Genomic DNA, 22,673 nt, shown 5'->3' with positions numbered 1-22,673 from the left:
GGCCTGAAGGTGCGCACAGCTGGTCCCTCGCTTCCCAGAGGCACAGTTTGTCCTCTGGTCATGGCTGCCCTCAGCAAGGGCAAGTCTGGTATGGATGCACAGGAACATTCAGGAGCTGTCCGCCCCAGGGTGCTGATCCTTCCTGCCACCCCACCTCTGCAACCCCACAGTGAACTGGGACCAGCAGACGAGCTGCCCGCTTCTTAGTCTGGTCCACTGCTGCAGGCAGAGCCCCCTGGCCTTGCCCGCCTCCCCCATGCAGGCAGAGCCCCCCGGCCTCACCCGCCTCCCCCATACAGGCAGAGCCCCTGGCTTCACCCACCTCCCCCATGCAGCCAGGGTCCCCCCAGCCTCTCCTATCTCCCCCACATCCCACAACGTCGCGTGCACACCCCTGTCCCTCTCTGTAGAATGTTCTTCAAGCTCCCCCAGCCCAAGACCAGGCGTCTCCGCCTTCCACCTGAACATGCAGGTGCCGGATCCCATCCCCCTCTGTCACGCTTGGGAGGAGCCCCCCTTATAGACTCTGGGGGCTTATTATTAAGTGGATGATGGTGTGGATTTTCCATAATATTTATCTTTTTCCCCAAACCACATGGATTGCAGCTCTGGCATCAAATACTTGGAACTCTGCCCACCACTGGCTGCCATCTGGCTTCTCAGCTGAGAAAGAGACCACACAGGCCTGCCCTCCAATGAGATGGCGACTGAAACGGTGGCCCTGCCAGGCTAACACCCTCAGACCAATACAACTCCCTGTCACCTGGGAGCCAGCCTCGGGGGGAGGGACATGGGAGAAGTAGCAGAAGAGGCGACCCTTCTAGGGAGGGGTGTATAAAGCAGGGAATGGGCTGTGGGGTGCCCTGGGCTCTCCATCCATTTGGTCCCTCTCACAGCAACGATAGACAGTCCGCAGGATGTCAGATCAAGAGACCTCCCATGGAAGGAGCTGCCTGTCCAGTCGCTCAGGTGGTCCTGGCAGCACCCATCTGTCACCTGTTCTCACACCTCCCTGGAGTGCAGGGCTTAGAGGGGGCTGGGGTAGGGAGGAGCATCCTGCTGGGGACACGGCTTCCTCTCTGCCAACAGTACCCCTCAGTGTAGTTCCCCAGCGCTCCCCGTGGGAGGCTTGTACATTTGGCAACATCACCTGTGGCAGGTGTGTGACTTCTTCTGATTGTGAAGGCTGCCTCGCGCCATTGTGTGCATCTGGGGTAGACGCTGGCTCATTGCAGCAGGGGACATAGTGCGTGGACAATTTCCCAGCCACAGAGTCGAGCCACCCACCGGGTTCTGTCAGTGTAGAGTGATGGTGGCCCCTCCTGGGTAACCACATCTCCCACCCCAGACTCCCAGTGAATGTCCCTGTGCCCAGATAGGGCGATGATGGATTTCCAGACCTTTCTTCCAGGAATAGGTCCCAGGAGCTCAGGCAGCAGGCATTGCAGCTTCCCTGACCCCACCAGCTGCCCAGGAATGCTTGCTTTGTGAGCTCTGGGAAGCTCTGGGCTTTTCTTTCCCATGAGGGACCCCTTCCCCAGCCACAGACATTTGCATTCTGGGCTTGTGGCCACTAGAGTTGTCAGTCTGGGGGTGCCACTCAGGTCCCAGGGATCCTGTCCCTCCCTTGGCTGCCCCCCCAGGAATCATCTTCCCAGGCTCCCTAGTGCCAGAGCCAGATTGTATCTGCTGCAGTAGCTTGGCTGAGCTTGTCTGGTCTTGCGCTTTCATGGGCCGCCTGTGTTCATCTGAAGGGGCTGAGCAGGTGCCCTAGGGGTCCCCCTCTTCATTAACCAGGCAGGGGGTGAGCCCTCCTTCCTGACCTGCTGCTGCTTATCCAGCTGCTGTGTGCATTGTTGGACCCTTTCCTGGCCTCCTTAGCCTAGGCGCTAGTTAGAGCACCATCTGGGGTCTTCCCCTTTGTTCTCAGTGTGGCCTCTCATGAAGGATGGCCTCCTCGGTGGAGGACAGACTTGGCCTTGGTGAGGGCAGCAGGCGTTGTCTCCCTGCTCACCTGTTCCGAGTGGGACCGCACAGCTTGGCCTGGGCAGACACGGTTGGTGCTCAAGGCTCTGCTAAGACGCTAGCAAGATCTACAGTTCACCTTTAACCAGGAAGCAATACTTCTTGAGAATCCCACTGGCATCAAGAACTGAGTTTCTCTCTAGTCGTCCCTGGAATCTTTTCCTTTGTACAGCAGGCACCTCCCAGATACCTTCTGGGGAGGGATTTGGGGGATCAGGGGCGAGGGGAGACATGAGGTGGCCCTGGGAGGGACGGTGAGACCCGCTGACTTGTTTCAAGTAGTGTTCTGGCAGGGGGAAGGGCAGACATCAGCCGCAGCTGCGAGTGACTCCGTCCCTGGAAGAGGCCGCCCAGGCCTCCGCTGGTGCTCGTGACTCACTGCCTGCCAGGTTCACCCTGTCAGCCGCCCTTGTCGCTGCTGGCCTGGTGTAGCCCGACAGCTGGAGTCCTCGGGTCCTCTGGCCAGCACCTGCTGTGCTGTTCATCTCCTGCCCCAGGGCGGGTTGTTCCAGAAAAACTCCTCACCAAGAGTCCTGGCAAAGCACAGCCTCCTCAGAGTGGCTGGTGCCCCTCCTCCCAGGTGATAGCTCACTACCCTTGCTGACGTGTGTCCAGCACATGGCATCTTCCCTGGCAGGCCCCTTCTGCATGGTGACTCATGTTTGGCCTGGAAGTGTTTACGCTCCCCTAAAGAGTGTTGGGCCAAAGTTGAACTTGGGCAGGGACAGCCACAGTCTGATAAGAACTCTTTTGTCCGTAACGTTAGATCTTGCCCTGGCGTCCGTGAGGTATCGTTGGAGGCTGGGTACGGTGCGGTGGCCTGGTACGTGCTGGTGCTCAGTGGTCTCATAGTCAGGAGGGACGACATCGGAGGGCATGCAGATGCCCTCCTACCCATGGGACCCGAAGCCCAGGACTCCCCCCAACCCCACCGCCTCAGTTGCCCCAAACTGCCCTGGGACTCATCTCCCATGGATGAATCCCCAGATGCCATAACTCGAGTTGGGAAAATAAATTCCCATGCCAGAGTGTTCACGGCTACTTGAGAAGTAAAAATAGCATCCTTGAGTGCTCATGCACTGTACTTCAAGGACGCAGTGAAAGTTCTCAGTTCAGGAAGGGGCTCCTGCTGAGCCACCATTAACCCCAATTAACTCTCGACCCTGGTGTCCCACGCTGGCCACAGCCCTGTGGCCTCAGGGTCCCTTTCTGTGTCTCTTGGTAAAGGATCAGACCAGAGAACTCAGCTGTGCCATCCACCAGTCCCCATCTCCACCAAACCCCAGGTCTCCCTAAGCAGCCCCTGGGTCCTGGTGTGTCTGGAACAGCCCTGCCACCTTCTGTATGGTGCCTTTGTCAGCCTTGATAACCAACAGAGAAAACCAAGTCACCTCCCAGACCTGAAGCAAGAAGGCCCCAGGGTGTGTGCTGGCATCTGGAAGGCAGCAGGTAAAGTGAAGAGGGGAAATATGCCTGGAACTTGGCACTGGGTGATTCCGTCTCCCCACTGCAGGGAGCCAAAACCAGACAGAGGCCTCTTGTTTCAAGAGGGAGCAGACTCTCTGGGAGCTGACTGTGTCGGGACTGAGCCAGGTGGGCTCACTGTCCCTCCTCCTGGTTATCAGCACCTCTGCTGGGCTCTGGGAGTCAGAGATCACCAGGTGAGCATCGCCCCACACCGCCCCTGCCACTGCTGGCATCCTTGGCCCCACAGACACTGCCCCTTTGTGCAACTCTGGGTCTGGAGGCAGGCCTGGGTGGGGTCCACGCCCCAGTGAGTTGGTGAACGGCTGGCCACTGTGCCATCTTCAATGTACTTTCCCACGGTCATCTGGGGCACAGGTGACTGGGGTTGCTTCTTGTCACAGGGCTTGTTTGTAATGCGTGCCGGGGAGGGGCAGAGTCTCTTGGCACGTTTGTACTGTGGTTACTCCAGCCCTTCAGGCTCTCCTCCTCCACCCCCTGCACCATTCCCCCTTTTAGTGAGGAGCACCCAAAAGCTGTGGGTGCCATTGAATGTCATCACAGCTCAAGTTCTGGCCAGCAGCTGAAGTCCACGTCGCCCCTTCCCAGCAGAAGAGCTGATGATGAACAGGGTCTGGGGTCTTGGGCTTTGTTGGAGAACTGGGGGAAGGCCCCATCTGTGACTCTGGGAGAGCTGTGAATCCACCACGTTCAAAATAGCAGGCATGGGACTTGCCGTTCCTTGGGAGACCTCTGGGCTCCTCACTTGACCTAGAGGCCTGGCAGGTACAGAGTGGTCACAGCCCACCAAGGCTCCTCCCCTCCCTTGGCGGGGTCCCAAGAGGTGCTACCAATGGAGGGAGCCAAGCGCCCCAGCCCTTCCCAGATCTGCACTCCCCTTCATGGGGCGTGGATCCTCCCTGAAACTAGGTAAGCCTGAGGCTTACTGTTTTGTTTGGATTTGCTCCTCCCAAATCAGAGCAGGTGGATTTCACAGCTGTTTGAGGAACAGTTCCTATCCTCCCAGCAAAGCAAAGTGGCCCCAGGCAGGTGTACTTGCCAGCGCAGGCATCCACCAAGGATCCCAGGGTAGGAGCGTTCTCAGCTGGCCTGCAGAGATTCGCAGAGAGGATATGCGGCACAGGTAATCACACAGAGCTGTAGACTTTGGGATATTCTGAAAGAGCCTTGGGGACATGAGCTGCCGGGTCCCCATGAAGGCTCTGGCAAGGCTATCCTGGACCTTTGGTGCGCAGCTACTAAAACCACTGACCCAAAAGGAGGGACATAAGCATCCCAATTTCCCTCTCAGGTCTGTCTCGGCCTGAGCCCCAGTGAGCGGCTGCCAGAGCTCAGTAGGAATCAGAGCTGCTCACCGGGGGCCTGAGAGGGGAGCAGTTACAGAAGCACATTTGTGGCAACTGGTGTCCCTGCCTGCTTTAGTACAGACTCATGCACTGAGAGTCCTTGAGCAGAGACTGAGCTGGGAGCCAGTTAATCTACAGCATCACCTGGGCTGCTCGGGGAGCTCAGAGAGGGCAGGTCGGCTCTTGGCCAGCATGCTTGTGAGCAGAGTCCTGGGCTCCTGCTCCTACCAGCTCCCTTCCTCCCACCCTGCTCCTGCAGCTGCACAGTTCTGGCCCTGGTCATTTGTAGAGGACACCTGTTAGTTAATTAGCCCCAGTTCCAGGTCTGCACCTTCATCTGCATCTTCGTTCTCTGATGCATGAGTGCATGGCCCCATGCGATGGCTCCTGTTGGCCCATCTGTGCCTCCTCCTGCCATGCCAGCCACCACCCAGCTGTGGGCCACATCACACAAGACTCCTTTGCTGCCAGTTCCCACCCTTAGGACACGCCTGCCATCCCCAAGAAGGAGTACAAAGCTCCTAGGCTGATATGGACCCTTATTGGAGGGCTGCAGATTGATAGTCCGTACCACTCGCCTGGAACCTCAGCTGTACTGTGTGTGTGTGTGTAGACAGAAGGAGAGTCAGAGCCGTGATAGTCAAGGCTGGGCCAAAGCCAGGAGCCCAAAACTCCATTCTGGCCTCCTCAATGGGTACGGGGACCTAAGCACATGGGCCATCTATTGATGCTCTCCCAGGTGTGTTAGCAGGGAGCTGGGTAGGAGTTGGGGGAGCCAGGACTGGAACGAACTCTCTGGCATGGGATCCTGCTGCTGGTGTTAACCCACTGTGACAATACTGACCCCAACCTCACACATACTCCTTACTGTCTCCCCATGGCGGGAGAGCCAGGATCCCACCCCTCAAGGGTTGACAAGGCCTGAGGATATGAGCTTGGTGCCAGCCAGGGTTCCCCAGGGGGGCAGGACCCCTGCAGCAGCAGAATTCTCTATCCCTGGGGAGAGTTCTGCTGTCCCCTTGTTTTTTAAGTAATGGAACCTTCTAGAAACCACCGTTTAGGCTCCTAAGGTACACTCTGACCTTCCATGGAAGCAGCCCTCAGGAAGGTCTCCAGCACTCACAGCTGGAGCTGTGGCAGGTTGGAGGTGAGCCCCCTGCCCCCAAAGCTTGCAGGTACACCCAGGGTCCTGTTCCTGTGAGACATCGTGTTTGGGAAACAACTGTGGCTTTGCCTTTATTCATGCTACAGACCTCTCCAACCTTCCAGAAAGAGGCTCATGTGTGGTGCCTGAGAAATCTCCCTGGAGTGGCAATTTTCCCAAGTGACCTTCCTGTGTGACACTTGTGCTTGTGCGTGCTATGTGGTGCCCACAGCCTCATTCTCCACTTTCTTGCTTCTGCCAGGAGGGTCCCCCTCAGCCCAGGGAAACTGCATCCTTCAGGGCAGAGGCAGGGTGGGTTCGGAGGGCCCCATGGCAGAAAGCTCAGCTTTCTGGAACCTCCGAGCCCCGTGACTGCCAGACGCCACCACCCTCCCCAGCTAATTAGAGCCTTTTCCCTCAGCAGCCCCAAGTCCTCCTGTCACTCCTTCTCACAGCGATAATGGACTTGGATAAGAGGTCATTGCGGATGGGGCGGGGGCATGGGTGGCACAGATTCAGCCCCCTCCTTGGAGCTGCCGCTTACCCGTCTGTCACGGGGCGGCAGGCCGGGCAGCTGTGACGGACTCACCCAGGTCGCAGGGCCTGGCCCGCTCCCCGCTCTCCACGTCGCTGCCGCTGGCCTGTCTCTGGCGGGCGTCATTAGCATTAACTTGATGAAATGGTACAGCGTAAATGTTAATAAGGTCCAATCCTCTGTGCAGCTTCCGGGTGGCAGATTGGAAACGGTGCCATCATCTTACCTCCAGCCGGCGGCTTCTAATTCCTCTGCACCCCGAGCAGCCCCTCTTTTTTCCCTGCCCACCCCCTCCCCAACCCCTCTCAGCAACTAGGGCTCAGCTCTCCCAGACCTGTCTCCTGAGATCGGATGTGACAATGTTGGTTCACAGTGGACACCCACTTGCCCTCTTCTCCAAGGTTAAGAGGACAGAGGGGCCCCTGCCACAGCACCCACACCTCCGATGGGCTCCCACCCGTACCCCCACTCCCCTCCACCCCTGATTTCCCCAGAGGTGGCTGCTGTCTTCCTAGTGCCAGCTGTTTCTCTGGGTTGGCCTGGAAATTGTTGGCTCTGGTTCCCCACTTCTCGAAGCCACAGGCATGACTGGGGTAAGGGGAGATGGCACCCTTGGGGAGCGGCGTCCTGTGCTGCCTTGACGGAGCTCCTGTGTTGTCCCTCACTTCCTGTGTCTTCACTTCCTGGGAAACTGCAAGGGTCAGAGCTGCCTTCACCTGCTGCTGTCACTTGGTCCTTGCTCTGCATTCACACCTCATGCGTGCTCGCAGCCAGCCCAGTGCCGGGCCCAGGCTCCTGGTCAGGTCCCGCTGAAGAGAACAGAACGGAGCCGGTAGGAGCCGGTACCACCCACTGGGCAGTCAAGAGCAGGAGGAGTGGTGGAGTGGTGGAGAGGCAGGGTGCTGAGCATCCACATGGCCCCCGGAGTGCGGGTGCACACCTGAGTTGGGGCCGGGCCTTGGCTGTAGGCTGAGGCTGCATGAGCTGAGATTTCCTCCCCCAGCCACAAGCCGTTCCTCCTCACTCTGGTTTTCATTGCCAGGCTGCCTTCACGCTCTTCCTCGGACCTTTCACCTTCTTTGACGTCCAGAAGACCAAGTACCTGCAGATCCTGACCTCCCTGATGCGGTGGGTCGGTGAGTGAGCTGCGTGACCCCTCCCTGCCTGCACCCTCCCCGGGAGGCCCAGGGCAGCTCCCAGCGTGGTGACAGCTTCCCCAGGCTCAGGCTCCATCCTCTGACCGTTTCAGCAGGGACTCTGCCTGTCCCCTGCAGGTGGGCAAATTTACTGCCCCCTCTTAAAAAAGTGCTGACTTTTCCACAGTGTGCCTGTAGCTTGGCCTGTGGTATCCCTGCTGACCCACAGGCCTGGGTTGGGCAGTGTTCTGGAGGGCATGGGAGTGGCAGCGTTCTGATTCTGTGGGTGTGCCTCGTGGTACAGCCATAAAATCTAGGTGGCCCATGGAGACAGCCATTCTTTCCCTTCCCCATCCCCAGCCACCAGAGCATGAAAAACACCCTACCCGTAGTGGTTTCCGTCCTGACCCAGCCGGGCAAGCCTGCTGGAGTCTGGAAGTCTCTCTCCCTTAAACCGAGTGGGCATTCGAGAGCTTGCTTTCTCCAGCCATACTGCCCGCCGCCAGCCGCCCCAGGGACAGGGCCAGCTGGACTAAGGCTGTGGAGGTTGGGGATGGTGAGGGCTCCCTGCCACCCCATGGGCCAGCGTGCATGTTCTGGGTGTCAGGTGGATGCTGGCATCACCCGTCTGAGGGCAGGGAAGGCTGTTGCTGCTTTGGCTAAGGAACCTGGGATGAGTAATGCCTCCCAGAGCCCAGGGGCTTCCTGGGCGGCCCACCTGCCCCACCTCACCCAGCCTCCGAAAGTGCCAGGACTGGGGCTGCTTCTCCATCACACCTTCCCCAGCCCCCATGTTCTTTTTTGTTTTTCCAGCTTTTTTTTAAAGATTTTTAAAATTTTTTTTGGAAAGGCAGATATACAGAGGAGGAGAGACAGATAGGAAGATCTTCCATCCGATGATTCACTCCCTAAGTGACCGCAACTGCTGGAGCTGAGCCAATCCGAAGCCAGGAGCTAGGAGCTCTTCCGGGTCTCCCACATGGGTGCAGGGTCCCAAGGCTTTGGGCCGTCCTCGACTGCTTTCCCAGGCACAAGCAGGGAGCTGGATGGGAAGCAGGGCCGCCGGGATCAGAACCGGCGACCATATGTGATCCCAACGCATGCAAGGCAAGGACCTTAACCACTACGCATCACGCCGGACTCTTTTCCAGCTTTTGGTCACCCTGTAATACTGGATGTTTCCCTGTTTCTCCCTCGTCAGGCTCCTGAGATGTACCTGGCTCCAAGTGATACAGGGTGCCCCCAGGGTGGTGTCTAATCCCAGCAATTTGGAGGAATTCTGGCATCCCCAATCCCATGGGTTACAGATCCTGGCATAAAGAGTTCCCTGTGTCTGTCTGGAAGGGACCGTGGTGGTCAGGGAGCCCCCAGCAGGGGGAGCAGAGCCGCCCTCAGCCCAGGGCCTCAGGGCAGCTGTGTTGGAGCTGGGACTTCTTCCCTATCTTAAACCACACTCACCAGCTGCCCTCTTCCCACTTGCAGCCTGTTCCCACAAGGAGACGAAACAGGATGGAGCTGGGTGTGGGGCGCTTGGGAGGTCCCACAGGAGGTGTCCTTCTGGCCCCTGTAGCCTGACTAGCCCCGACTCAGTGCAGTGATCTGCAGCCCCGGCCCAGCTCCCAAGTGGCCATCTGTGATGTGCCGTATCAGCAGTGGGGAGCACCAGCCCAGGAGGACAGGGACACAGCGGGGCCTACGAGGAGGGCTCATTCATGCTCTAACAGGTGTGCTGGCAGTGAGCCCAGGAGGACCAGGCACTGGGTGGTGACAGTGGTTCCTGCATACCTGCCTGCGATTGTATGCTGTGTAGTTTCCTCTCTGCATTTGGGAAGCAGCATGTTCTATAAAAGGACAAGAAGGCAACAGCTGGTCAGTAAAAAGCCCACACAGATGCCAGGCTCAGGGCAAGGCAGGAGCCTCCTTGTGGCCGCGGGCACCTGAGCAGCAGCTTGCCAGCAGCCTGTTAGACCGAGAGTTTGGCAAGGACTGTGACTAGAGCTAGGTTTAGGGCTAGGAGGAAGGTTGTGTTTAGGGTTGGCATCTGGGTTAGGGCTTGGGCTCTGGCTAGGGCTGTGTTATGGTTAGGACCAAACCAGGATGGTTGCTTGCTTTGGAAAATCATCACTAGCTGTTTCCTGGATGCCAGGGCCTGGCCAGCCTCACCTGAGTCTTAATGCCCACCCTTCTCATCAGAGTCCTCCTGCTACAGAGCAACAGGCGCTGTCACTAGCCCCTGGTGCTGCAGTAGTCCCCCTACCTCCCAGCAAGGCCCCATCCTGTCTCCATCCCCGGGTGCCCTGTGTCTCGCTCCTGGCATCCTAGAAGCTGCCCAGCAGTGCTGCAAGCCAAGGTGATGAGGCTTTACAGGGGGAGGTTCTTGGAGGAGATGCTATGTGTGATCCTTGGCATTCGCTTCCTCACTGCCCTTGACTTGAGATGAAGAGCCATCAGGAGGCTCTCGGCAGCTCTTTGTCGAGGCACTGCCGCAGGCAACAGTGCTGGACGCCGGCATTTCTGAAGCAAACCCCCCTGTGACACCTGCCACCTCACCCGCTGGGGGAATGGGGCCGGCCAGGGGGAGACTTGTTCATGGTTTTCTTCTTCGACCTAGTGCAGGTGCCTTCCTGGTCCCCATGCAGGCCTCAGAGGGGAGGACCAGAGCCCTAAGTGGAGGGCTGGACCCCCAGGGATGTTTCTCCTACACACCAAGCTTGCCCCAGGCAGTTTTCTAGAATACCCTAAAAGCAGTGATCTCAGAGACACACACCCCCCTCCTGCTCCTCTCAGCCCCTGCCAAGTTACCAATTTACAACAATCTCCCTCTTCTTTTTGCTCTGAATTCAAGGCAGCTGTGTGGCCGCCTCAAGCCCCCACACGACCCTCCCTGCTGTTCCTCCCCCTGCCCGGCAGGCCGTACCAAGATGGCAAGAAGCTGGCCTGGGTTCCAAGACAGAGAGGGAGAATGAGCACCAAAGGGACCGGAAAATCATAAATAAATGTGCTGAGCCGGAAACTTTCTCGTGCTTAATTAGGAATTTGTTCTGCCATCTGTTGAAGCAAGGCCGGGGGAGAGTGCAGGCCCCAAGCAGTGCCAGGAGCCTTCAGATCGACTTCTTCTCGAGCTCCTTCCAAGAGCCCCCCTCCTGCTGCCCGAGTGAGATTTAAAGGGTTAAACAGGCCGTTGCCATTGCAAAGAGCTCCTGTGCAGGGAACATGTTATGATGTGTAAGACAAAGGTCAGTAACAGTTTCTAATGCTCCTCAGAAGAGTTCTGGAGAGACCAGGCTGGGCAGTTCCAGGTGCCCGGACTGCAGTGCAGTCACCATGCCTGAAGGTCCGTGTTGGGTTGGCCATCCCAACAGGCGAGGTGGTGGTTGTGGCCTCAGCCGAGCTCCTGGCCAGGCCCCTATTGTCTGGTCAGCTCCCCTGTGGACTGCTGCTCCTGAGCACAGTCTGGGTTCCGGCAGCTGGTTTGTAGTACCTGTCACACCCAGCGGGTGTCACACCACACTGCCTCCCCTGGTTCCCTCCCGCGTGGGTCAGTGGCTACTCCCACTGAGCAGGGAGCCTCGAGACCTGCCCCAGTCAGGCTGCCTGTCTGTACCACAGTAATGAGGACTTGCCTCACTGGGGCTGTGGGAGACACATTTATTCACCCAATGCCCAGCCAGTGTTCAGATAGGAACAGCAAGGGGCATCATCAGCCTTCTTGTCATCCTGAGTGTGGCCTCCAAGTGAGCCTCCCCTGAGGGGGCCGTGAGGTCAAGGACAGGACCAGCCCCGTGGGGCAGTAGTGCCAACTCGGTCCACAGTCAGCAGACGGGGCACTAGGGAGCAGTGCAGCTGAGACTTCATGCTTAAGCTGGCCTTCATGCTTACAGCCCAGAGCCTTGAGCAGCGAAGCGGGGACCCTGGCTGCCACCACCTGGGATACCTGCTGGCTGTCGGAGGCAGGAGGGGTTCTCAGCTAGAAGGGGCCACAGCGGCCCATTCCTTCCATCCCGTTCCCATTCAAGCCCTGACCCTCCCTACTTGCCCCCATAAATGCCTGCAAACACCTCCCACACAGGGACCTGAACAGCTGGCTGAGCTCGGGGCGCCCTGACTGGCATTATTAAAAAAAACCAATTCTTTCTAATAAAGGCTGCTCCGGAGCGCCGCCTCCCTGGGTCTGGCTGTCTAGGACCGCAGGGCTCCCTCCTCTCTGCTTGTGTATTCAGAGCAGCCACCACACTGTCTCCACATTCCCCTCAAAGTGGGTCAGACGCCAGCCTCCCTGGGCCTTTGTGGATAAACTTGAGCCTGCCTCATGAACTTTTCTCAGCCTGACTTGCCCCACCTCCCCCCTGACAAGTGCCCCAGATTTGTGTTCCAAGCCACAGAAGTGGCCCTTGGAGGTGGTAGCCAGGGTCGCTAAGCGGAGACTGTCCCCTAGGAACAGAAGGGCACTGTGGTTTCTACCTGTCCCCAGCCCTAGGACTGATGTCAGTGGATGGCTCCCTGTGGGGCCGCCCCACTGAGTCCCCACCTGCAGCTGCGGTCTGCATGCTGGGCCATCTGTTGCCCACCACGGCCAACCTGGCACCCGAATTCCTTCACTGCCACTCCCCCAGTGCTTCTTGGGGACTCCGCCCCCATTCAGCACTCCAGCCCCTCGCTGTCCCTCCACCTACTCACCCTCAGCTTCTGTCCCTCCACCTACTCACCCTCAGCTTCTGTCCAGATCTCTCCAAAACCAAACGTTCCCAGTCCAGCTTGCATGGAGGTCCATGTAGGTACCTGAGTTTTCCAGAGCTCCCAGGTAAAGTGAACCCTGAGTTAGCTTTGTAAGAGAAGGCACAACCTTATGCTGCCCGTCACCCCCACTGTCCCATGAGCCAGGACTGACCAGGTAGCTCTACTGGGCCACACAGAACTTCTGGGCCTCTTGGCAGCCCCTCTGAGCAGGGTGTGGCCTGGACCACCCCTCATCCCTCACCCCCTCTCTCTGCATCCAGTTGGCTGCTGGAGAGAAAGGAACAGCAGCCTTCCAGAAGGGGCATCGCTGGCTGAGCTGTAGGTTGCCAGTCACCAGGAAGGGATTGCTGGGGAGGTCACCTTCTCCAGGTGCCACCCGCCAGGCCCGAGGACAAGTTGTCTGCCTCCGAAGCTGGGAGTCCGCCCCACCTGCCAGCCCGTTCCCTGCCCCTCCGAGCTCCCTGGGAACTCAGTGAGGTGAAGCCAGAACCCAGCCCTGCGCCCTTCTCTGCATCCTGGCAAGAACAGGCAGGTCGAGGACCCTCAAGAGAGTTCCCAGGGTGGGCAGCTGGCCAGGTCAGGGAGGGCAGCATGCACAGAGCGGCTATGGGACTGAGATGAGGATCTAACCAGGGACCAGACAGGTACAGATGTGTGTGGTGGGGAAGGTGCCTCCTGGGCAGAGACCCAGAGTGCCCTGTCTTCTGGGGTAGCTCGAGCTCCTCCCTGGCCCCTGGTGGGTGACCTAGGAAGGTGGGAACTCCCACAGGTCCCATGGAATCCCCCAGTTGCTGGGATGGGGAGAATGGCTTAGCTTCAGGAACTTCCAATTCACAGAGCAGGTGCAAGCAATGTATCCTGGGTCCCCCATGCCTGCAGCCTCCTCGCCCAGGTCCTCAAAGACTGGCCAGCACCAGGGTCAGATGTCCCTGGGATGTGTCCTGACAGCAGCCAGGTTCGTCCAGGAGGAGGGGTCACCTGTGAACCCCCAGGCCTTGGACAATCCAGGGGTTCTGACTGACCGGCTTAAACATCAGGGCTCCCACAAACCTCTCCTTGTGTCCAAGAGCTCTATTCACAAGAGCAGCTCACAGAGCTCAGGGCAACAGTCGGTTTTATTCAGTTGGTCATGAGGGAGTTTGTCAAGGACACAGAGGAGCAGCCAGTGAAGAGCAGCAGGGCTAGGTGAGCTGCTGTCCCCAGGAACCCCTGCCCCGCCCAGGGGTGAGCTCTTGGTAACCTTCCTGCAGCGTTCGTGAGCTCAGCCTGAGTTCCCCAAACCCTGTCCTCTCGGGTCACTGTGGAGCTTTGTTGCATAAGTGTGATGGAAGCATAGACAAGCATGTGGAAACGGGACCGGGCCAAGGGCTGTGACCAGTGCTGAGGGACCAGGAACCCTGCCAGCCTCCTCAGCCTCGTGCGTTGCACTCAGCCCTCCCCCAGGGCTGGGGAGGGACCATCTCTGAAACGGGGGTCCTCTGAGTTGTCAGAGTGATTTCTTTATAGTCAGCTCCAACGCAGCCAAGGAAAGGTCCGAGAGCTTGTCCTGACCTGCTCGAGGGAGACGCGTGCTGGTTTCTATGGGGGTGTGGGGGGCAGGGGAGGAGTTCTGAGCCAGAAACCATGCAAGAAAGCAAACACAGAGACCATACTTCAAAAGTCCATAGAAAAAAATTGGTGCCAATATTTTTTTTTAGATTTATGCATGGGTTTTTTTCATAATACACATTTTCTATAGAATTGTAAATTTTTATTTGAAAGGCAGAGTTATGGAAGAGAGATGAATCTTCCATCAGCTTGTTCAGTCCCCAGATAACCGCAGCAGCTGGGTCTGTGCCAGGCCGAAGCCAAGAGCCCAGAGCTTCCGTGTGTCCAGGACTCCCGTGTGTGCAGGGGGCCCAGGCACTTGGGTCATCTTTCGCTGCTTTTGCTAGGCACATCGGTGGAAACTGAATCGAAAGTGGAGTAGCTGGGTCTCCAACCTGGTGCCCATATGGGATATTGGCATTGCAGGTGGTGGCTTAGCTCGCACTACCACAATGCCAGCCCCTTCCGTATATCTCTTGAAGGCCCCACACACATTACAACATGAGAAGAGCCTGTGCTGGAGCCTACACGAGTGGGCATCTCAGCCCCGGGCCCCAACCTCAGGTACCTGCTCTCACTGTGTGGCCCTAACAACCAGCCCCCTGTGCCTCCTGCCAGGTCCTGGCCCATTTGTAGCTTCACCTGACCCTAAGACCCCATCGCCTTCCCCAGGTGTGAGGTCGGGCAGGGTAGCATCGGGGAAGGTGTGAGCAGTCTCGCCTGTGCCTCCCACGGGTGTTCAGAGCGGTGGGGGCTCCCCTCTCACTCTCTTCCAAGGACAGGTGTGGTGAGGACAGACAGGTGCTGCCTGCAGGAGACATCCTGATTTCTCCTGTTGGTCAAAGAAGGAAGGAGGGCTGAGGCTGTCCGCGGACAGGGCCCTTTCCCCTCTGTGTGCTCTGACACTCCTGACTCGTTGATTGTGGTGAGAACGCATCTTGGCATGAAGTATCACCCGGATTGCTCCAAGTGATACCACCACATTTGGCACCTGCTATTAACACGAATCATCTGAGCTGTGCCCAGCTGACCCCAACAGGCCCTACTAGGAGGGGTGTGAGCCACCCTGGCATGGGTTCTACCCCTCATTGAATCGCTGGGCCAAGTGCCTTCTCTACATTAGCTGCTCCAGGCTCAGGCTCCCTGCCCGTTTGCCTCTGAGCTCCCAGGGTGTGAGAAGGACTCATGTTCCACACCTGCCTTTCTCACTCCCAAGGAGCTGGGTGTGTGCTGATGGGGAGAAGGGGGAGGGAAGCACTGGCTGCATCTCCTGGTGAGTGAACTCTGGAGGGGAGTGGGCACAGCTTGTAGGACTTGATTCTGCGTGTGCACCCCAGAAGTGAGAGCCATTCCACCTGTCAGTCACCCCTGGGTGCACCTGACTCCTTGTCACTGCCCAGGATGTGTCGTCCCAGAAGCCCTTCTGTTCCCACTCCAACCCGACTCCTCCCTGTGAACTGCCCACACCCTTGGGCACTTCCCACAAAGGGGTCTTATCATCCCCACCCCTCCGGCGAATGTAGCCACAGACCAGCGCTTTTCTGTGCTCTGTCACTCATAGTTTCCCCTGTTGGTCGCCTGGACTGTGGGCAGCAGAAGGACGGACCTCTGTCCCCATTGTACTCTCCAGACAGAGCACTGGCCAACATGCAGCAGACTTGGGACCTCGTTGAATAGATGAATGGACCTGGTTGAACGTGTGGGTCTCACATAACCTCATCACCACACAGCCCAGGCCCTGGTGGCCATGTGGAATGCTATCAGGCCCTCGCCCGCCCCTCTGAATCTGCCCTGGCTCCATGCGCTTTCCACCCTTGGAAGCATGACTTCCACAGTAGACAGTGGAGGCAGAGACAGGTTCCCTGACTGCGTCCTACGGGGGCTCCGAGAGTCTGGCTGGCCCTAGGCAGACCCCTGCACGTGCCCCAGTGAGGTCCTGGATGTCCTCCCTCAGTGAGATGGGTGAGAGCTGGGGTGGTACAGCCTCAGACCCCGGGTTGAGCCCTCAAGCCCTGCTCTGTGCCATGCTTCCCGCGGTTTCTGTCACTCCCAGCCTATCATCCTCATTTCGCCTTGATCGATGGTCCTACCTAATGAGTTTGGGGAGCAGCTGTCTCCCGGGCACAGGAACATCCATCTGGGAGACAGCCGTTAAACTCTCCTCCCATAGTCGGTGACGGGGAGGGACTGCGATCACAGGGCCATGGCCACAGCAACTCTAAGCCCAGAACTCTGCAGATTCCCTCCAGTCTAAGTCTCCATCAGAGCCAGCTTTAGGATAGCGGTGGTTGCTCTTGAACCTGCCAGTTTGGAGACTTTTGCCTCATCACTCCCGAGGGCCTGGCCAGCACCTGCCTCAGGTCTTTGTGATGAGGGAGACACAAGGGGACTTGCCCTGCTGGGGTTGGCTAGACCGTGTGTTCAGGGAAATGGCTTCGAGGGCAGGCCCAAATCTGGCCTCTCCTGGACGGGTGCGGGCCTGGCATGCACAGAGCAGGCGCTAGGTTGAGTGACTCTGCTTGACACATGACACTGATTCTGTCACCCCAAAAGCTGGTGGCATTTCTGTGCTGCCGAGCCACACAGCCAGGTGTGATGAGGAAGGTAGAACATCACCCCCAATTCCCACACTGCCCTCTAGCCACTTATGAAACTGGTTTCATAGGCCATGTTGAAATTTCTCTAAAGTGTCCCACATCATCACTGATATAAAGATACAGTTTCCAGCCCCAGCCCAGGCAGCCGCATGGAGGCCCCCTCTAGCAGCCAGGTGTGCTGGGGCAGGTATGCTTTGTCTAGCCTCATTTCCTTGGATATGATTTAGGATAAGGAGCTGCCCCACTCAGAACCGTGCAGACCACTTGCCTTGGAGCTAGCCGGCCAACCAGCCACGCTCCATTTGCATTTCACAACTTCCTGGGGCCTAGAGGCTGGGAGAAAGATGAATAAAGAAGCCCGCTTACCTTGTTGAGCCCAGACACCTAGAGGATGTCTCCACTGGACTGTTTCCAAGTCCACACCAGCCTGGCTGCCCAGCGAGCAGCACTGGATCACGAGGTGACACCCGGGCAGTAGGAACCCAGCAGGGTGCCAGTTGTGCCTTACAGCAGCCGCTGCCCTTTGTCCCGACCTGATGGCCCCGCCACCCAGGTGGCCAACCTGCTTGCTCTGGCCTCCTGATTAACTCCCCACCCGGCAGCCCCAGGGGCCCCAATCCCAAGCCAGATCCTGCCTGCTCAGCCTTGTAATGCTCTCTGGCCCAGAACAGTCTTGGTGGCTCACCGGGGAATCTGCCCCAGCCTGTCTAGCCTTTCTGTTTCCCTGTAGTGCATCAGGGCCCTGGGGTCAGAAAGGAGTAGGGACAGACAGGTGTGAGAGGCAGAGACAAATCGTGGTCTTCATTGGCCGCTGTCACAGGCTGGTCCCGCTCTCCTTCCTCCTCCTTCCCCCTCCCTGTCCCCAACAGTGTCGGGTTTCTGATTAAAGCCACAGAGGAAGATTCTGTCCCTGCTCTCCCTGGGGTCTCTGAGGGAAGACACTGGCCTGGCCTTCTGGGTCCTGGGAGAAGCTTCTAGAAGCCAAGGAGTATGCCATGGCCTGAGGGAGCAATCTGAGGGGTCCTTGTCACCCTGAGGACAGCCTGGAGCTGCAAGCTCTGGCACACCCCACCAGCGGCTGTTTTCATGCCTGCCTGCGTTACACACCAAGAGGCACTGCGTGTCCTTGCCTCTGTACCTGAGGGGACACAGGCTGTCGCAGCTGTTCTGAGTACAGACAACTAGGGGGAGGGTCACAAACTCCAGAGTGGAGACAAGGACACCAGTGCCTTCTGCCATGGCAGTTTCAGGTAATCTGAATAGCTAACACCAGCAGCCTGCCAGATACAGAAAGATCTAGAAGCGCCATTTCCCCAGAGCATCAGGAATGCTGGTCTTTGGCAGCATGGCTCCCACTGGGTGCTGCGAGGTGCAGCAGCCTGTCGTGTGTGCCTACTCGGCTTGGCCCCATCTACAGGGACCTGGCATTCAGGACATGGGACACCTGTCCTCAGAAGGCTGCCTCTTTAGCTGGTCCTCTGTCCCCTCCTGTGGGGAGCAGCCCTGGTGCCAACAGCTCAAGGACTCGGGGGGTCCCCCTGCTCTGGGCCCCAGGACACCCACCTTCCCCATTACTGCCTGCTTGCCCTCAGCCCAAGAGGTCAGCTCCTCCCCTGCCCCCAACTCCACCAAATGTCCCTCCCCTTCCAGCAGCCCCCCTCACAGGCTTTAAACCGGTACCGGGAGAGTATCAAATAGAACCCTGACCAGGCCAGCTTCATGCCGGATGGAGCCTCCTGGTGCCCCAGTGGCCCAAGGAGGGAGCTGCTGGGACCAGGCCTGGCCAAAACAGGCTGGGCTGCCCTGCTCTGGACCCCGCCTGGGGTCTCCTGCTCTTGGGTGAGGGAGAAGGACCCGGAAAGCATTGCTGGGATGGGGGTAGGGGGCATCTGTAAGGCCTGGCTCCTGTGGACCTGCCTGGGGTGAGGGCGAGGGAGAGTGTGGGTCTGACTGTCCTCCTTTTCCTTGGGGCTGCAGGCCCTAGGAGGGAGGCCCATGCCCCCCTCCACCATGGTGATGTCTCCTCTCTGTCTTTGCAGCCTTCGCCATCATGATCGTGCTGGCACTGGTCCGCATCGGGCACGGGCAGGGTGAGGGCCACCCGCCCCTGGCCAACTTGTCAGGACTCCGGAACCTGTTCGGGGTGTGCGTCTACTCCTTCATGTGCCAGCACTCCCTCCCATCCCTTGTCACCCCGATCTCATCTAAGCGCCACCTCACGCGCCTGGTGTTCCTGGACTACGTGCTCATCCTGGCCTTCTACGGCCTGCTGTCTTTCACTGCCATCTTCTGCTTCCGCGGCGACAGCCTCCTGGACATGTACACGCTCAACTTCGCACGCTGCGATGTCGTGAGCCTGGCCGCCGCCCGCTTCTTCCTGGGCCTCTTCCCTGTGTTCACCATCAGCACTAACTTCCCCATCATCGCTGTGACGCTGCGCAACAACTGGAAGGCGCTGTTCCACCGTGAGGGCGGCACCTACCCCTGGGTGGTGGACCGCGTGGTGTTCCCCACCATCACCCTCGTGCCGCCCGTGCTGGTTGCCTTCTGCACCCACGACCTTGAGTCCCTGGTGGGCATAACTGGGGCCTATGCGGGCACCGGCATCCAGTACGTCATCCCGGCCTTCCTGGTATACCACTGTCGCAAGGACGCACAGCTTGCCTTCGGCCACGGGACCCCCAACAAGCACAGGTCCCCCTTCCGCCACACCTTCTGGGTGGGCTTCGTGCTGTTCTGGGCTTTCTCCTGCTTCTTCTTTGTCACAGCCAACATCGTCCTCAGCGAGACCAAGCTCTGACAGACGGCAGGAGGAGGTGTCTGGTGACAGAAGGGTCGGGGACTCAGCCCCACGCAGCGCCGGCCTGCAGGGCCGCAAAGGAGTCGCCCCCTCACCCCATCCTGGGTGTTGGTGGGCAGGCAAAGCTGGACCTGAGGGACCCTCCCCGACCAAGACTCTGCTGAGCCTGTGCCTGGCCTCACTGCTGGGACGGCTTCCTCCCAGGTCCCATCCCCAGCCCGCCCCGTCAGCGCTGGCAGGTGCTGTTCCTGGTTCCTGGACTTGGTACTGCAGTCCCTGTTCCTGTTCCATGTACTCCTCCCCCACCTGAGCTGCACTCCCCTTCTCTGCCTGATGGACCACGCGGTGCTGGCACCGCTGCTATATGTGCCACACCCCAAGTCCCTCCTGCTCCCCTCTATGCCCAGAAGTGTGTCTGGGCAATCTGCTCCATGAGTAGCTGCTGCCTGTGCCCTGCTCCTCCCCACCCCCCCAGGCCCATCCCTGCCCCCCACATCCCTACCCAGTCTTCTAGGCCTGGGAGTCCCTAAGTGACGCTGCTAGGGGAGGGCCTGGCCACCTCAGTGGTGTGGACAAGAAGTGCTGATTGGCACCAGGACCAGGAGGGCCCTTGTTGTGGAAGGCAGACTGCATGGACAGTCCCTTCCACGGGGACACAACAGCTGCTGCCCCAACACTGGGAACGGTTCCCTCCGGAGCTGGGCCATGCGTACCCAGTACTCGCGTGCTTCACACTCCATCTGCCCCGGGGTCACGGATCCGGGAAGGGCCACCCACTGCCCCTCCCTGAGAGGGAGGCCAGGCCTCAGCTGCTCCCCACACAATCCTGCATGCCCTGCAGGGGCTTGGGGTCCTGGAGACTCAATGTGCCTTTTCCCGCTTCGTGCCCAGAGGTCCTCCCTGGCTTGTCCCTGGAGCCAGACCAGTCTGTCCAAGACTCCACAGCAGCTCACTCTGGCTGCCTCTCTAGGGTAGGGTTGGGTCTCAGGCCCCCTGCCCCTGCCCCCTTTGATTTCAGTGCCTTGCTCAGCCCCCACGAGCATACCTGCCTCTCCCCCTGGCCATGCTGCTCACCGTCTAGGAGTCTGGCTGGCCCAGGGCAGCGATGCTAGAGGCCCAGGGTGGTGGAAGCTTGCAGTTGCCCCCACCCCCCACAGTGGTCATGCCTCGGCAGTCGCCACAGTGTATCCCTGCATAGCCCTGTTTCCCATCTGTTTGAGAAATGCCCCTTCCCCATCTGCCTTTTCAGGCTTCTCAGGAGGCCCTGCCCCAGGTGGGCGGAGCCAGGCAGGCACCACAGCGCACTGAGGCCAAAAGTGACAAAGACGGGCTGGTGGCCTCCCTGCTGCTGCCTGGATGCTTGCTGAAAACTCAATTAAAACATCTGCACTTTCCCTTCTCCAATTACGGTCCCCATTGCTTAAGGACAAAACAAATTAAATCATCCTGCCACCCCAGGCGCCAACCCAAATTTTTGGAGGCAAATTTATGAGCATCAGCGAGCCAGGGTGATTGATGTGACAATCTGGCTCCACACACAGCAGTGGAGTCTAGTGGCTACACTTCCCGCCACCTCTGAGCCAGGGGACCAATTGGCAGGAGGTGACCACATTGCCTATACCAAGCGGGGACCCTCCTGCTGACAGTCTGGCTCCCTGCTCCATTGTGCATCTGCTGCCTGCCCTGCCAGCGGTCATAGGAGGCCACTTTCCCTTCTCATCGCCAGTGGGGCTGAGGGCACAGGGAGAAAGTCCTTCCCCCATAACTGGGTATCACCAGACAATGCTTGCCAGTCCTGCACATCAGACACACCCAGCCAGAGACTGGGCAAGTTTGATCATGGTTTCAGGTTTACAGGTGAGCCACTGGGGTCAGTGGAGGTAGGAACAGCAGAGGGTGCCAGCCCAGCCTGTCTGCAGGGACAAGTGTCCCTGTGGAGCCAGATTTAAACTTGAAGAGCCTCCAGCCATGCTACCCAAATGCCCCAAGGACAGGCCAGCTCAAGCAGGGAGTGAGCACTTCTAACCAAGCTCCCTGCCAAAGCAGCAGGCCCACCTGTGCACCACAGCCTTCTGTCTGCGGCTCCTGACTGCACCCCACCTTGCTGGTGGCTGTAGGCTTAGAGATGGGCAGGTGGCAGGCTAGAGAGGCACTGCTGGATGGTGGAACGTGGCAGAGGGCCCCGTGCCAGGCCCTTAGGCACAAAGCTGTTCTAGCCACATGGGGGCCAGGACGACTTTGGCAACTGCAACCTGGCCTCCCCATGTTCTGCCCCTGGAGTGGTGGGTAGGTCAAGGTCATTCGCCACCTATTGAGAAGTCAGTCCAGAGGGGAAGTGGTGGGCACAAGTTCCCAAACAAGGCACCCAAAAGTGGCTCTTCAGAGACCGAAATCCCCCAGGGCTGCAGAAGGGAGCTGGGCCATCCCCATTCCTCTAGCCTGGGGGACTCACAGCGATGATTGCACGGAATTCTGGGGGTCTGGGTACCTCCCTCAGGACGAGTTGGCCGGACCTGCTGTTTGCACACAGCGAGCTTGGTCTGCTATATCCCTGGCCACCTGGAAGGAGGCCTAAGCTTGCTGCCTGTCTCCACAGAAGTCAATAAAGCTGTTTCCTGATGGACCAGCTAGTGCCCGCCTCCCATGTCACTTGCCGGCTATAACCACACAGAGCCAAGAAGTCACTGAAGACTCAGACACTTGGCTGGCTGATTCCGGCCTCCTGGCGGCGCGAGAGGCACCACCTGACTCTTGGGATCCAGAGGACTCCTTCCCTGATGCCCTAGAATATTTGTAAAGGGCAAGGCAGGCAGGTGGAGAGGCCTGACACAGGGCAGCCTGCCTGCCCTGGGTGAGCCCTGCCCCTCTGCCACCACACAACCCTGCTACATAGACATGGGGAAACAGCAGGAAGGAACCGGTCAGATCATAAATTTCCTCCCCGGAGGCTGGTGACAAGGGCCTCTGGCTGAGCTGTTGCAGCAGAAGCAAGCAGCAGCCTGGTGTCTGAGTGGGCAGGCCAGCGTGATGCTTTTCCACCTGTGGCCAGCTCCTGGCCAGCCCCTCTGCTCCTGCTCTGCAGGAGAGGCAGGCCCCCCACAGCTCCAGGCCATAGGGGACTTTCCTTCTGCGTCCCCCCTACCCCCCACTTGTGTTTCCCTCTCCGTGCACTACATTCCTGGAGAAGGAAGGAGGCTGCCAGCCGCCAGCCCAGGCAGCAGGAGGAGTGGCGCCTCCTTGGAGCCAGCAGCAGGCTCAACTCCACATTTGCCTCTTAATTA

The 22,673-nt window shown here is 58.8% G+C and overlaps 1 protein-coding gene across 2 annotated transcripts in view; it reads left to right on the top strand.

Annotated features, from left to right (window-relative positions):
• TMEM104 (transmembrane protein 104) overlaps nt 1-21,733 on the top strand; it is a 47,287-nt gene extending 25,554 nt beyond the window's left edge. For both annotated transcript variants that reach the window (XM_058675619.1, XM_058675620.1), the window contains 2 exons: nt 7,578-7,671; nt 18,632-21,733. In XM_058675619.1, the coding sequence (XP_058531602.1) occupies nt 7,578-7,671; nt 18,632-19,392 (855 nt within the window). In that variant the 3' untranslated portion in view covers nt 19,393-21,733. The remainder of the gene's footprint in view (nt 1-7,577; nt 7,672-18,631) is intronic.
• The last annotated feature ends 940 nt before the right edge of the window (nt 21,734-22,673 follow it).

Source organism: Ochotona princeps, chromosome 17, assembly GCF_030435755.1.
Source record: "Ochotona princeps isolate mOchPri1 chromosome 17, mOchPri1.hap1, whole genome shotgun sequence".
Lineage (NCBI taxonomy): Eukaryota > Metazoa > Chordata > Mammalia > Lagomorpha > Ochotonidae > Ochotona > Ochotona princeps.
The sequence above is the reverse complement of the archived record's forward strand: the minus strand, read 5'-3'. Positions and strand labels throughout refer to the sequence as shown.